This window comes from Anopheles merus, chromosome 2R (assembly GCF_017562075.2).
Source record: "Anopheles merus strain MAF chromosome 2R, AmerM5.1, whole genome shotgun sequence".
Classification (NCBI taxonomy): Eukaryota; Metazoa; Arthropoda; class Insecta; order Diptera; family Culicidae; genus Anopheles; species Anopheles merus.
In genome coordinates this window covers 31,810,189-31,826,387 of record NC_054082.1, presented here as the reverse complement: position 1 = coordinate 31,826,387, position 16,199 = coordinate 31,810,189, and the positions used below count along the sequence as shown (strand labels likewise).

General features: G+C 47.7%; 1 protein-coding gene across 2 annotated transcripts in view; it reads left to right on the top strand.

Annotated features, from left to right (window-relative positions):
* LOC121588302 (protein similar-like) overlaps positions 1–16,199 on the top strand; it is a 121,890-nt gene that overhangs the window by 97,324 nt on the left and 8,367 nt on the right. For both annotated transcript variants that reach the window (XM_041906061.1, XM_041906060.1), the window contains exons 8-10: positions 3,525–4,213; positions 7,950–8,811; positions 11,746–12,221. In XM_041906061.1, coding sequence (XP_041761995.1) covers positions 3,525–4,213; positions 7,950–8,811; positions 11,746–12,221 — 2,027 coding nt within the window. The remainder of the gene's footprint in view (positions 1–3,524; positions 4,214–7,949; positions 8,812–11,745; positions 12,222–16,199) is intronic.

The following is a 16,199-nucleotide window of genomic DNA, read 5'->3' as shown; positions in this document are numbered from 1 at the left end:
GCTATTAAGGGAAAGCTTCCTCTTCCGTCGAATCTGCAGGGGTAAAGTACTCTTGAACGTTAACTGCTGCAACATTTGGTAGCATGGCAAGGGCTTTACTTTAATGAAATTTTATATTATTTAATATTATATACACCACTAATCCACGGTTCATAATCTTGTAAGTGCTATGGTGTCCTGGTAAGGTCGGACGCGAGGTACAAACTTTGACCCACAAAAATGTTATTCCTTTCGTGGATTCTACCAAACTTTAATACTATTCCGCCCCGAACTTCTAAATATCCACATTAATAAATGTCTTTTACTCAAACATGATCTGAAAGCCCCTTGTTTTTCCATTGCATTTCCGCAATGAGTTTTTTTTTTCTATTATCATTGTTGTTACGCCTGGTAACAATGTATTTATTTGAATTGCGTTTTAGACCTTCTTAGAACTGGCGCTCGCGTATTATAAATTTTCGCCGCACAGTTTAAAAATTAGTCTGTTTTCTCTCGTAGATAATTCGCAACTAACTGTCTCAATGGCACCTATTCTTCAACAGCTGATCAGTCTTGACCCCGTTTGACCCTGTTTTGTGACCGCTGCCGAACTTGTTTCTAATTGGCCCTATTTTTGGATCAGCTAGTTGTCTCGCCTAAAGGGTTATCTTTTCATCCTTTTCTGGTTTCCTAGCGCCATCTGGTGTTATTTGCTACATCTATTCGAGCTGTCTTTGACAGCTCGTTGTTTTGACTTTGTTTGGTGCATCTAATAAGCACGAGGATGATATCGTGCCAACACTCCACCCCGTAAATCCTTATAAAGGAAGGATTTGCTTAAAATCAGTACGATACATCCTACATCCTACTGTGAATATTAGCCTTAATAACTCGCGATAGTCTTCATTTATATCCGGCCAGCTCGCTATCATGATCATGTCATAGGAACTGTCTTGCGTGTATAGCCTACGTCCGCGCTGCAAGTGTTTTTTGTGCTTTATGAATTGCACACGGATACGACTTCGCCTACGTTTCCACACGATCAATCCTTCAATCAACTTTCTCTTATCTCCATACGGTGTTAGTTTTTTCCGTTTTCCTCTCCCGATTGTCTGTTGGATGCGAAACCACAGATACGCCCGGCCTGTACACCTGTCTCGCAACGCGCATGGTGTAGACATAACCCTACTTCTGTTTATGTCGGTGAGTGTATGTGTGTGTTCACTAACTTGCGCATTTTTTTCTTTTAGCTTCGTTGTGCACAGGAATTGTACGCTATTGGTGAAGCTCCATATAAGCTTCCTACGGAATGTGGCCACAGCAGAGTTGCCGGAACTGTAGACCGACCATTTCGACCGGCTTCTATCGGTTGCCGGAATACTGGATCTGCCTATCTCGGGTGGTGCTGCCAGATCGGTGCGTAGTGTTCCGGTCATCAACTTCGACTCCCCTTTCAGGAACGGCGGAATCGACAGTCCCTGAAAGTGAGCAAAAGTTTTTGTTAATGAGGCGAAGAAAAGTCCTTCAGGTGGCAAACTTAGCTTTATGTTGCTACGAGTGTTGGCAAACTCGCATTGCCTGTTGTCGCTTCCCGCCGCCCTCGCCGATCTAGTTTCCCTCATGCTCGAACCATCTCTCGTCACGCCAACCATCCAGCTCATCTCTGGTGGTACTGGCTTACCGGCTACACCAGCACGTTGTGCCAGTTCAGATGGCACCAGCGTTGTCGCTGGCCTTTCGTCCAGGGTGCGTTGTGTGTCGATGCCTTGGTGTCCTCGATGATTTGTGATAGACACCATGCGGAATGGTACCCTCAGTACCGTGGATCTCAACGCATACATCGTCAACGGTTCTGCTCCTCCAGATTGGACCGTCTCACCAGGGAGCGCGTTGTCCCGCGATTCGCAGTCTAGCTGCGCGTGTGCTTTGGCTACAGAACAGTTTTGTAGTTGGAAGGCCGGCTGCGCCGACGCATGTTGTCTGGTACAAACTATCGGTTCCACGGTTGCTAATGCCTCAGGATTTGCTGGTACCGTTCCGATGCACACTTTCTCATCAGCTTCACTAACGTTCACTGCTATCTTACAATGGTGTTGATGTTGCTGATGCTGATGATGCTGCTGCTGCTGCTGCTGCTGCGGCTGTTGCGGCTGCTGCGGCTGTTGCTGCGGCTGCTGCGGCTGTTGCTGCGGCTGCTGCTGCTGCTGCTGCTGCTGCTGCTGCTGCTTCGGCTGTTGCTGCGGCTGCTGCTGCAGCTGTTGTTGCGGCTGCTGCTGCAGCTGTTGTTGCGGCTGCTGCTGCAGCTGCTGCCGCTGTGTGATCCGTGAATGGTTCACAGATCGATTCGCTCGTCTCTCTTTTTCGAGCTGAAGCTGGATCTTTGTCTGTTTAAGATTCAGACTGGCCATTTTGATATCGAACTCTTTTAGAGCTAACTCCTTTTCTAATCGCTGCACTTCGATCAGTCGTGCCAGTGCCGCTTGCATTGTCGCCTTTTTTGATACGTTTGTGGTATGGGGCATTTTTGCAGCTGGGATCGATGTGGGTACCTGTTCCCCCGTGGATAGCTTCTTATACGCCGAGGCGTCGCCCTCGCTATATGCTGCTCTTTTGGCTATTTTTTCGCCGTCGCAGCTTTCAGCCGGCTTCCTCGTCTTCGCGATGGCTTCCATTGGGGTTACTAGACACCTCTTCTCCTTCGCTTCGCACTTTACCCTCTTCTTCACACACAAATCGCACCTCCTTGTATGGGATTCATCTCTCGCGGTGATGCCGACACACACGTATTTGTACCACTCATAGCATTTATTGCACGGCACCATATTTACGGTATTATGTCGCTCGCAGCCATCACGATTAATCCCGGTACTCATCGCGACGCACACTGGTACGGATTTTAATTTCGAAGAAAATATCTAAACGAATGTTGAATGTCGCACTAATTTTTAAATGTTGTTACGCCTGGTAACAATGTATTTATTTGAATTGCGTTTTAGACCTTCTTAGAACTGGCGCTCGCGTATTATAAATTTTCGCCGCACAGTTTAAAAATTAGTCTGTTTTCTCTCGTAGATAATTCGCAACTAACTGTCTCAATGGCACCTATTCTTCAACAGCTGATCAGTCTTGACCCCGTTTGACCCTGTTTTGTGACCGCTGCCGAACTTGTTTCTAATTGGCCCTATTTTTGGATCAGCTAGTTGTCTCGCCTAAAGGGTTATCTTTTCATCCTTTTCTGGTTTCCTAGCGCCATCTGGTGTTATTTGCTACATCTATTCGAGCTGTCTTTGACAGCTCGTTGTTTTGACTTTGTTTGGTGCATCTAATAAGCACGAGGATGATATCGTGCCAACAATCATGCTATTCTCTTCCTTCACCACCCTACTACCAAGCTTCCTCCTTCAAATTGGGTAATCAATTCGTGCTGATAAATGGAACATCCATTTTCGCCAGCAGTCAAACAAGTCGCTGCTTCAGCATGTATAACCCACATCTAATGTATTTCATCTTCCTTTTTCTTTCCCTCTCTCTCTTCCCCCGCTTAGTGCTTAAAGATGAACCGGATGATCTAACGCATCTGGCACCGACGGCGGGTGACGCATGCATTCCGTTGGAAGAATCTGGCACCTTCTTCAATGAGATGTTCGAGGACTTCATCATACCGGACAGCTACACGCTGCTACAGGACGAGCTGTGTTCGCTCGACTCGCAAGACACGCGACTAGACGCGTCCTCGATCGTGGTCCATCCGGTGTCCACCAGCGACAGCCTCACCAGCAGCCTCAGCGTGGTCTCTGTCGCCACCTTACCGCTCGGTACCGCCGTCTCCGGAACCGTGGACGGAGCGGCATCCCTGGTCAGCAACGCCGGCACGATTGCGGGCATTAACGGTAGCCAAACCCAGCAGCACAACTACGCGCCAAGCTCGAGTGCGTCCGCCGCGTCCCCGTCGTCGTCGTCGTCGTCCATATCCGTGTCCTCGTCGCCCGTGCCATCGTCACCGAGCAGATCCCACATTTCGTCCAATCCAAACTCGCCCTCCGGTACGTCGGGACTCGGTTCGTCCGCTTCCAGCACCGTTTCGACCGTGGACGGCCGTCGGCATTCGATGACGACCATCGGCAGCAGCAATCATCAGCACAACGCCACCAGCAACGATCCCTTCATCAATTATCGGGACGAGGTGAACGAAGTTAGTCCCTCGCCGCATTTACTGTCGCCCGGCATATCGAAGGTAAGTGTCGTGAGGGAATTTGGCGCATGGCAGCTAACCTTCCACCCCACGTAGCACGTTGACGACCGGACCCAGTTGAAGAATCGATACCAGGTTGCCCTAATCAGGAGTGATTAGTGTGAGGGGGTGGGAAAGAGGGGCGGCATAGTCGTAATCTAGCCTTTTACCCCTCCCCGAATAGGTCAAAATCTGAAGTTCACGCCTTAGGCTTGAACGCTCTGCTCAGATAGGTTAGATCGGGACAAGTACGCACAACTGTCCACTATCAGACCCAGTGCCTTTTCGACCGTGCGCCGTACAGTTGTAGTACGAGCATTACTACCAAGATCACACCATAGCGTGGCCGAAGCGTGTTGTGCGGTATGGCTATGGTTTGTTCTACGTAGTGTTTTTTGTTTGTCGGTTTTTTTTTGCTCGCATGATGCTTTCCCGTTTCCGCTATCGCTCGAACGTCCCAGTCACCTACGGTTGAAACCCCCGCTCGGGAGGGGAGAAAAGGAATCAACATTCGCTAACACAAACAAATACAAACAAATAAAGACTCTCTCACACACACAAACATACACACTCCTGCATTCATGGCATGAGGTGCAATTGCGAGATAAGGCATTTTACCCACTCACACGATGTCAATTAGCTTATCTGCCGACAGTTTTTGTTGATTTCTTCCACTGCCCTTACCCCATGCTATGTGTATGTCGTTAATGGTTACTCTAGCCCAGCTGTAAATGATCGATGGCATGCGCCCATTACGGAACCGCCGGACTTAGCCGGGGGGCTGACCTGATCGTACTTCGTGCATGCATCGTAGCATTCGTAGTGATGAATCTACTTTGAAGCATTCGCTTGCATGTAAAATTGGTCAGGGACGGCATCCCAAGCGAATGCAGCTTCCTGCTTCCATGTTACCAGCAGCAGGAACTGACGAGCTTCCCCCTGTTGCCAACTAGTTGTACCCCCGAATTGAAGCATGATTATCTGCAGCTGATTATTTTTCACTGTCAAGAACAAACACGATCCACCATCCATCCGGGGTCTCGTGTGGTCACTGTACGATAGCAGCACAGGCCGCGGGGGGACGCTGCGCTTATCGGCGATGTATAAGGTATAATTCCCGGCCGTTTTTTTAGGCCCGGGAGAGATGCCGCCGGTTTCACGCGTTGCACTGCTGATGATGATGGCTTGCCGCCTTATCGTCGAAACATACTGCCCGATGACACACTTCATCGCATGATTACTGTTCCCCGAGCGCACCCTGCCTATTCGCGCGAACCAGATACAGTTGACCACGCTCGTACAAGGTGTCAGCAGTGGGGCATTAAAAATAGCATGGCTCTATAGATAGTGTACGAAAGATGGGTACACTTTATCGCCTCCACTGCTTACTTCGATCGTAATCCAATTGCTGGTGGAAGGACTCTATCATGCTACAAGAGAGTTTGAGAGTTCTAGCTTTCAAATCTGTTGAGGACGTGGATAACTCGGAACAGCTTGTGGACTGCACGGGAGTTTTATAATTCCATCTGAAGTGGAAAACAATTCTGCTAGTCGGGCACAAGCTTCCTACTTGCAGTACTGCAATAAGAGGACAGTTGCGTGAGCAGCTGATTCCCTTATCCCCGCTATCGTGTGGCTGTGGTCCTAACAACGGCTCCATAATGCTGGCACTTGGAAGCTCCTTATTTACTTGTATGAAGTGGAGTAAAATATGCGACATTGACCAAAATGGAGCGTACAGTATCGATCCAAATGCTTTCTCAAGGCGCGTTTTAAGTACAATGCTTGGCCTCTGCGATGTTCAAACGTTAAGCTTCACTACTTGCCATCGCTCGGATCATTCTAGATTATCTGACCAAACAAAACAAAAAAACACACACACACTCTAGTCGGTGACAAGTCGCAAACACCGGAGGCATTAGTGCTGGCGGTGGTACATTCAATTAGATATAATTAATACATCTCGTGGTCACATCGGTGACGCTGTACGTCGTGGCAGCAGTACGTTTCGAGGGTAAAAACAATTAGCGCTGTTGCGTTTGGTTGTACTATTTGCTTTAGTTTTTTTTTTCTTCCCTGCTCCCCTCGCCCTTAACTTATTGACGTTTCAAGTTCGCTCTTATTGGCTGTACCTGCGGTAGCACCCGCAGGGATACCCGTGCACTAACTGCCACCATGTCGAGTGGATGCTTTTCCCCACCAGTCAGTGCGTGCCACATGCTGCAGATTGTTGGGGCCTTATGTCTCTAATTGTTTTTATCGTAGCGCACCACCTACCAGACCGAGTTCTCGCATGATAGATGGTTCGCTCATTTAGCACGAAATTGTGAAACGGGCTTACCTAAGGGCGGTTGCTATATTTGTTAGGGAGTGGCCAAACTTATCGACCTGGTAAAAATAGCCAGAACGTTTTTTGTCCCTATATTTACGAACCCCATCTTTCGCTGACGCTGAAATTCGCTTACTTCCTTTCGATCCCATAATGACAGTCTCGTTAGAATCTCTGTCCCAATTTCCACACCGTAACTCATTTAAATTGCTAATAGCTAGCATAAAAGCTGTGGGAGGGGGCCAAAACAAAGATGCGCTACCATGAAGGCGGGGGGAGGTGGTCTTCCAACCGACCCGCTTTTCCACCACTGCATTTATAATATGTTGGCTAGCCATTTTCCCCGACCGGCGTACCTATGTCACTCGGTCAAATTACCTGCGAATATCACAAAGAACATCGTTCCACACGTTATTGGGTATACCTTGAGGGACTTTCAAACCACCGTTACGAGCAAAAGGAACACACACACAACAGAACACGAAATCCACCACCTGGCGTGTCGAAAGCACACGTGACGAATATTCGCAATTTGTCAGATTGTCGTGCTCCTGTTCACACCATCCCGCCCAACGCAGTCTATAACCTTTGCTCTAGTGATCCGGTGCTCTCGTCAAGCTGCCAGGCGAAAGCTCTGCCCAAAATACGACTGTCGATACGACGATAGGAAGAAAATCAGTACGAAATGAGGGTGAGGCGGGGACAAACTTTGCCCGGGTTTGCTACGGGTGAAACAAAAAAGGGGGAAAGGCAAAAAAAGGAATGCTGCTAGCGAACTTGCCGAGGGTTCGAGGGCCAAATGGGGCAAAGGATGCTATGTTACGAGTGCCAAAATCCTCTTAAAAAAGGGTTACTCACGAGACAGTGCTGCAGTGGGTAGTGGATGAGAGCGAAAGTTGGCTGCCATATCGTTAAAATTCAGCACACATCGGAGGACGTGGGAGTATTCGGTGGGCATACCCGTTGTCGCCTGCGTCTTTTTCTTTTCTTTGTGTACCAGTGTAAGAAACCAACCGAAGAACAAAACCAACTGTGTGGACGAAAATGAAAGCACGAATGGCACGTGAGTTGCTTCGTCTATGACTTTTATTTTTCCTCAGAATTTTTTCTCCAATTCGTGGCCTTGCAAGTCGGTGGTTCCGTCGTATCCTTTACGTTGTCCCCACTACACACATACACAGTCACACACACAGAAACTGAATTTTGGAAAGCGTTTGATTTTAGGGTTGTTCTTGCCTTTTGCTTTGTTTTATTAAGTTTACGATCTTTGATTTCCTGCTATTGGCATCAGTCAAACACTAGTTCGCCTTAGGGTTGCGGTCTGTTGTCAGCCGGAGTGAACCGAATGGAATTTACTAGCCAATACATATTTATATTTATTTTACTTTCTTTTTTTTTCCTCACACGCAGAGTCCCGAAAGCAGCAGCCTGCCGTCGCTGTGCAGTCCGAACGGTTCGCTGCCGGAAGATGAACTTGCATTTATGAGCCTTAACATGGACGAGCTCGACCTTTCGATGCGGGCACCGTACATCTCCATGAGCGAAGTGGACGATCTGCCACTGCTCACCTCGGACGACCTGCTGTGGGGTGTGCCGGCGGCCGCGATCGAGGGTAACGCGACCGGCACATCGATCAGTGCGTTCGGTCTTTCCGGGAAGTTCTTCATCAAGGACGAGTTCACCGCAATCGGATCGGCCGCGAACGGGACCGAAACCGGCAGCTCATCTTTGGCGGACCCTTCAGCCGCTTCATTGCCGCACACAGTACAACACTCCCTGCCGGTGGACAAAGAGCACAGTCTGCTGCTCAGCGCGGTAGTCGACACGATGGCTGCGAATGGTGCCGCCAGCGTGGCCAGCAGCAGCTCCGGTTCGAACGACCTGTCCGCCACAAACAATAGCAATAATGACAGCAAATCAACTGCACCATCGGCCGCATCGTCCGCTGCGTCGATCGACTCTAGCCTGGCGGCACTGCTGTGCGGGGGTAATGTCATCAGCATACAGTCGGACACGTCCAACCTATCGCAACCGCAATCGATCGGCAATCAGCTACTGATATCGCACACCAATGCCGGAAGCCAGCAGGAACAGCGCCACAACAACCAGCCGCAGCCACAGCAATCGCCCCTCCAGCAGCAGCAACAGCAGCAATCATCGCTGAACGGTTCACAGCAACGGCAGCAGGAGGCAGGTCCGAAGCGCATCAAGCTTTCGGAACACAACCTCCTGCCCCACTCCATGGTTGTGCTGCCGGCGAACGTAAAGCTATGTAAGTCGTGCTAGTCCGTTCGCGGCGGATAATCCGACGAGAAGGATTGGCACAGCAATGTTTAAGCGTGCACACATTCTGTACTTGTTAGTCAGCTTTCAATGCATTAAGACCGTTGTCGCAAATGTTTTCGTCGAATTCGTTCCAAACAACATTACACACTCGAACCGGATAAACCCCAAACCGCTGCATGGTGTGGTTCCGCACGATTGCTAGAAACGTGCACAGGCGCTTGCCTTCTAATTAGCAATCGCTGCATCTTGCTGATCGTTTCCAGAACAGTTTGCCACCACACCACCGTGTTAATTGAGAGACAACGCAGCAATGTGTGTCAAGTGAGCTAAATGAAGCAGCACGTTGGAAGAAAAGGGTACAATTAGGCGGGGCACGTTATAGCAACCCCGAAGCAAACAGTCGTGTGATCATTTGTTGTGCTCATTTGTGCTCGAGATTATAATGTACAATCCGTATTGAACAATGATTGGCACGCTTGTCTCCCTCTCTAGTCACAAGCATCCTCTCATCTTACACTTAATGCTAGCGCAAAATATGACTTTAACTCGGGCCACCGCTGCTGTCTCACGGTCGTGGCCGACGGTCGTCGTGTTTGTATTGGTACCAGTTAATGAAGAAATTGTATCTCTTCATTAGTATAATTAACCACAGGCCGTCGTCGTCGTCTTCGTCGTTGTGTCCCGCCCGATACATCACGCGATATGCCATCAACTTTTAGCGACCACGTGTTCACAAGCTATTAAAAAAGCATATCGCGGTCTATTGTGCGAGCAGTCCTGTAGCGGTACAAAAGTGGCTTGTGTGCCTCTGGAACGCCAGTGCGAACCATGCGCGCAACGTAATATTGAACGCAATTGCTGAGTGCTGGTGTTCCTTCCCTCACTTCCCATTGGTTTGGGTTTGTGGTCTCGGAAGGGGCATCCCATCAATTCATGCCGCTGATTTACAGATGCCGCAGCCGCATCGTACAACTGATGCGAACTACACGAGCGCGCGCGCGATTAAAGTAAACGTGGGAGGCTAAAAATAGTGCCCAAATAATGATGGAGCATCAACATCACGAGCACAAGAGATCAGTCAAGCGCGGTTGCCTTCCGTGCCGTGGTTCGTTTTCGTCTAGCGTAACTCAAGACACACGTATAGCGCATCCACCGGTACCGGGGGGGGGGTATCCGCACACCCACGACACCGGCTAGCTTCCCGCGTGATCGAACCCCCGGCTTCCCGTTCCCCCGGTGGTTCGGAAATACTTTTCAAGAGCTGCTGCTTAGTGCATGAGAGCCGGTATCATCGGTATCTGCCGTACCGATGTTTGTTTTGGTGGACGCGGTTTAACCGGTTCAGCTTAATTTCTTTCTTTTGTGAGCGGGTAATGTGTGGTTCGGTGGATTGGAAGGAATTTGTTAGAGAATGAAGCGAACACTCTTTCTCTTACATGATCTTTTATGTGTGCGGTGGATTCATTCTTTAGACGTCGTGAAGTGTAGATGTCTGTGACCGGACAAGTATGGAATACACTTATGTAAATCTGTATTCCCTCACAGTCAACAACAAAAAAAAACTTGGATAGCACGTTGATAGAGCCAGCTATGATAGGAAATGGACAGGTATAGTGTATTACACAACAAAACAAAACCCTAGACGTGTGCAACAACACACCAGACGATGACAATGACGACGACGACGACAGGACGTAACACAGGTACATCTCATCTGCCTGCGCTATCCCTGAGAGATATTTCCGAAATGCACGAGTTGCAACGTGAGATTCTGTTCTTTCCCGTCCTTTCCCGGAGGTACGGCACCGCAGCTGCAGCTACCTCCCAGAACCTGCTGTGCTGAAGAGCTGCTTGAAAAGCGAAAGTGAAAACACCGAACACACCGAAGACAAAAGGTTTTGGTAGTGGTGACGATGGTGGTGCTATGGTAGAATGTAGCGTGTGTGTCGGTGGCGTGACACTCTCTCAAGCCTCCTCCGTTCGGGCCGGAAGATCGTAATCGGGGTGAGCCGGGGTAGCCATCAAAGCCGCTTGAAAGGCGGTACGAAAATAAAACGTGAAATTCTTTTTATATCACCATAATGCTCCCTTCTCTTCTAACACACCAACTCGCACGAGCGGCACCACCAGCGGCACCAGAACGGATCGGCTGTGTGTGTGTGTGTCGGTACGGTTGTGCGAACAGATAAGGCTTTGCGAGCGGATGGCGACAGGTCTCTACCAAGACTGCTTGCTCGAAGCTGAAATCGATCGCAAAAAAATGCCAACAAAAACAGGGAAAGAGACGCTGATACTACGTGCCTGTCTTGTATCCACCCTCCCGGTGGGGGGACGTTTCTGCAGTGATTCCGCTTACCACGATCCATACGTCAGGCAGCAAGGAAAAGCTGATTGGAATCCCTCGGCGCGTTCATGCTTGCCTTCTTTTTGGGGGTGTTTTCGCTTATTCCTAACGCCAACGTGTAGCATTCATACCGGTCGAAGTGAAGCCGAAAGAATGAAGTAAGGGGGGAAAAAACAATCGGGAATGGCAATAAAAAGTTCATCAACACTGTTATTTTTAAAAGGCGTTTCCCACCGCGAACGCGTGGCGATGCATTCGTTACGGTTGGTCACATGCAGTGCAATGCGCGGCAAGGATAGAAATTTATATGTGCTTAAGTGACATGGTTTTTTTTTGTTTGGGTTCCTTCACTAATGTAAAATGGTTGACGTCAGAAAACATGAACAGAATTAAATGCATTGAAAATTATTACCCCACGACGAGCGGGTGGATCGAGGAAGCAATTACAAACAGTACAGAATGTCGCGCGCAAAAGTGCTATGCGGAGGCTAGCAATTACTTTAAATGAATTGTATTTATTATTATTTTTTAAAATTTGAATCTCTTTAACTAAATTATCACTCACCTCTTTTTTAGGCGATACTTGGAAGTTCGACGATCTGCTACAGCTTAACGGCGGCAGTATCAGTATCAATACAAAACCCGGCACACAGCAGCAGCAGCAGCAGCAAGCGATCGTGCCGCAGACAAACATTATTGCATCGTTCGTCACGACCGCCGTCAAAAAGCCCTCCCCGGCCGGTGTCAACGGTAACAATAAGCGCACCCTTGCCGGTGTTAGCGAATCTGCCGACGACACGGCCGCCGGCAACAATTGCAAGCGTCTCAAATCGTCCAGCGGCGCCGGTCCAGCTCCGTCGGCACCGCAGCTACTGCAGCAGCTAATGGCACCGTCGCCGGTACCGCAGAAGCTCAAGTCCAAGTCGCGGTCCGCACAGGACGGTGGGGCCGGTGGCCGCTGGCCGAATGGGCACGCGGGCGGCAACGCGGGGCTGCTGCAGGAACAGTCGGGCAACTCGGTCCTGATGAATCTGCTTGTCAGTGGGTGCGATGTAAGTGCGGGCTACAGTTGCTTTCCCCGTCCCAGCAAAGCGGCCAAAGCATAGAAAAGAGCAGAGCGTGCGGCAGGGCACTTGCGGGCATGACAGTAGACAGGAGGCAGGCGAAAATGTCTAGCAAGCGTCGGATAAGGTTCCAGCGGGGGACTGTGGCGTTCGGCGCCATTTCGTTTCGTGCAAAAGTCGAACCCCGCGGAAGTGTATAGGGTAGTAGTCGGCATAGCTTGTAGACACAGGACAATGGAAGCGGTGTAAATGCGTAAACGAGAGGAATTAGGAGGACGCCTAAAACTCTAGATTACATGCTTAGGGTGTCGAGTAGCGAAGTGGAAAGAAAAAGAACCCAATTACTGTGATAGTTGATATAATTTATAGTTTAAAGATAACTGAACTGAATCTAGCGACCGGATTAAGGGCGGACGTATTGTTGGGCAGGAATGACAAGGCGGTTTTGTCGTGAAAAAACTCGTCATTATTTTTTTCGGTTAAGTGAAACGCAAATGCATCCAGGGAATTGTGTGCATGCGCATGCGAGAAAAATGAAGAGAGAGAGATAGAGCGGAAATAAAACAAAAAAGGGTAGAAGAGGAAAATCCGCTCGAGGCAAAGGCAGCAGCGTGCACTTAGGCGCGGCTTTCCCCTTTTCAGCGATGCATAGTGAGATGCGTTTCGGGCATCATCGGACAAGCGTTACCACCATGCTGCTTCACTTTCCGTTTGTGTACGAATTGTCTTTTGCTTGTGTTTTGGGTTTCGCTTGTATCTTTCCAGCGCACAGTCCCAGCTGCGCACGTGGGGAGAGATATGCGTTGCACCAAATGGTAGGAAAGCAACAGCAAACCTTGCAATATGCAGCATATGCAAACGCGCAAAGTGTTTTGTTTTTGTTAGTTGTTAAATAAACACTTGTTTTACTTTGTATTGTTTTCTGGTTGTTCTTTCAAAATGTATGTTTTTTTTGTCACTAGTGTAAGTAAGTTTACTAGTTTCGTTTCCGTTTCCGTTGTTTTGTTTGTATTTGTTTGAATTATTATTTATACGAACCGTACCGAACGATGTGTTTTAAGCCGGTTAGTTACTGAATTACATAGATTTGCAACAGTCTGATCTTTATTAGAAACGCGACCGACAGAGAGGAGGGTACGAGCGAAGGGGCAAAAGAACGAATTTGTACACGTACGCGGTTTTGTTTGTTTTCAATGTCTTGCTTGAAACTTTGATAAATGTACAAACAAATCCTCAAACAAGAGGTTGGCAAAGAAAACAGCACCCTACATCAGCTATCAGATGGAAAATAAGGGGACACAGTTCAGCCGTTTGTTACAAAAATTACTCGTGAGCTCCAAAGGTACAAAACAAATTACAAAAGTTGTAACAACTAAAAAGTGTAACGCAGAAGAAGAAGAAGAAAAACCCCCCAGAACAGCGGTTAGCATACGGGAGAACGATGCGTTGCAATACGCGAAATCGTTTCTGCTCGTCGTTTTGCTTGCGTTTGTTATGTACAAAGGAACATGGTGGAAGCTTTAATTGAAGGGTGTGATTTTTTGGGGGTGGTGCGCGTATACAGTATATTTAATGTAAGCGAAAACAAAACAAAACCAAACTTGATACTCTTTATTTTAGTACCTTTGGCGAAAGCTGATAGGTTAGAAATTGCTTGCATTCTTCTTGCAAAAGACAACCTTCTTCTCCCCCCTCCCCCCCCCCCCCCTTTTTCTGCCTTATGAAGGCCGATTGTACACAGAACTTTGTGAAAGTAAAAAAGCTCCAGTTTAACTTCTTTGTTTATCAAATGTTCTTCTCATTTTCTTTGCTGTGATGCAATTTTGCTCTTGCATGATGCTCTATGTAAAATTGAAACGCGAATCGTGTTTTTTCCAAAAGCGATACAAACTGTTCTTCAACACCAACACTTTCATGCATTGGTTAGTGAGGACAACTCTACCCGATAATAGAGCCGTTAAACGCTTCATGTGTTCGTCATACATGCCCAATTCTGGCGTCGTTCTAGATCGCTGCAATAACATACAGCCACCAGACCAGTAACGAACAGCTGCTGCTGCTGCTGCTGCTACTAACCTATATTTCGTTCAACTTATCGACCTTTCGTGGTTGGTTAAGCTTTACCAACACTTTACTAGGAGTGTGTAAAATGAACCACTAATAGTAGACGTAAATGTGCAAAAGCAGCATCAAAAATCTTGCAACACCCATATAGAAGAACCGTTAGATATACACTAATAATAAAACAATGGGTTAAAATGTAAAAAATAATTACAGTGAATCAAACTAACTAGCAGTAATCCTCGTTACGGAAATCGCATTAAACTACTTAGTATGGGTATGATTAAATATCTTTGTACAATAAAAACCAATAAAAGAAACTTCATCTTCTTCCCACCCGTCCTCTGCGGGGCGGCGGGAGTCGATGATAGTCCAGCAAAGTTATAGTTATTGAGCTCTACAATCCGTTAGAGGCAGTTTATACAATATTAAGAAAACACAAAACAAAAAGTAACAATACAAAACACAAACATTTGAAACCTATTACCTCGAAAAACGAAAACGACACACACAGCAATGAACAAAAGTAAGGAACAAACCGATATACCTCTGATGCATACACATACTGGAAAAAAACCCTTCACATACATACACGTTTTGGCAATCGAATCCTGTAACTCGCATACAACGCATAGTAGTGAAGTATTTAACCGTATGTTATAAATGCACGTGGACGGAATACATTCTTCGGTTGCAGAACCGCGGGAAGACTGTTGGCATGGATAACAAACCAGTTGAAGGGCGGGGAAAAGTGAAGATCATCTACCAGGCGTCTCCACCGGCTGACCGGCTAGGAGCAAGTTAAAAACACTTACTTCAATTGTTTGCTGTTTTTGTTTACACAATGGCACGCAATTTATCAAGCGCATAGTGTTGGTCCGCTGGTACTGCGCACAGCACACAGCATGCCATGACGGATCACACAATTGCCGTATGCTAACGCGGTGGTGAGGCTGTGCTCACTAAAATTAGTGAATATTCCATTCATATCGCAAGACTCGCATTTCAATATCACCACAACCCATGCACTGCATTCGCTGCTACGTTTTCATTCGCTTATTATGTTCTTGCTTCTACTTCCCAACTGAGGGGTGTGTCTGTTGTGTCAGCCCTGCAAGAGGCGAACTGCGCGAACTGCAACTGCCACTGCACAGTGAATGGTGGCTTCGTAGTGAACCCCCGAGTGTTGGGAATGGCGTATTTTTAGCGTGCAAACCCCGTTACGCCTCTTCCCCGTGTTATATAATTAGCAGAGCGTACTTCGCGTCCTGCTGCAGTGGTGCAAAGTGCAGCATGCATCATGCATCCGTAACTGATGCGACCTTTACGGGGAGGTTGTTGTTTGTGTGTGCTTGCGGCAGCAGTTGCAGCAGCATCTCGCCACGGTGCATACCATTTCGGCACGCTTCGTAATGGTTCGCTAAACTGCGTCGCTAAATCTTGTTTTGTCAGCTTGCCCGCACTATACCAACTGGTGGGCGCGGAATGGCGTAGTTGGTGTAATGGTTCTTCATCGTTTTCGTCTTTTTGTTTTTGCCTTTCTGGTAGCTCGTTTACAAGATGTGATGGGTGTGAAGAATGGCTTGCTGAGAATGTCTTAGGAAGAGAGAAAGCCAATAGGAGAATATTTAATGCACTGCCAAAACCGTTAGCGAAAACAATAACAAACCAGAGCAATCTCCCGAACAACTGGAACAACACAAACAAACAAACAAACAAACAAACGTTACAATAAGCTTTAAAAACTAATTCTGAAAAGGAAATGACTTAATTATACTATAGAAGATGTAACGCGGAACACTTACACCGTAATCGAAATTAATCAAAACTATCTATAAGTGGTAAAAAGAGCGAGAGAGAGAGAGAAAAAGAGTAAGAGATACCACAAAATCAACATCCTTGAAT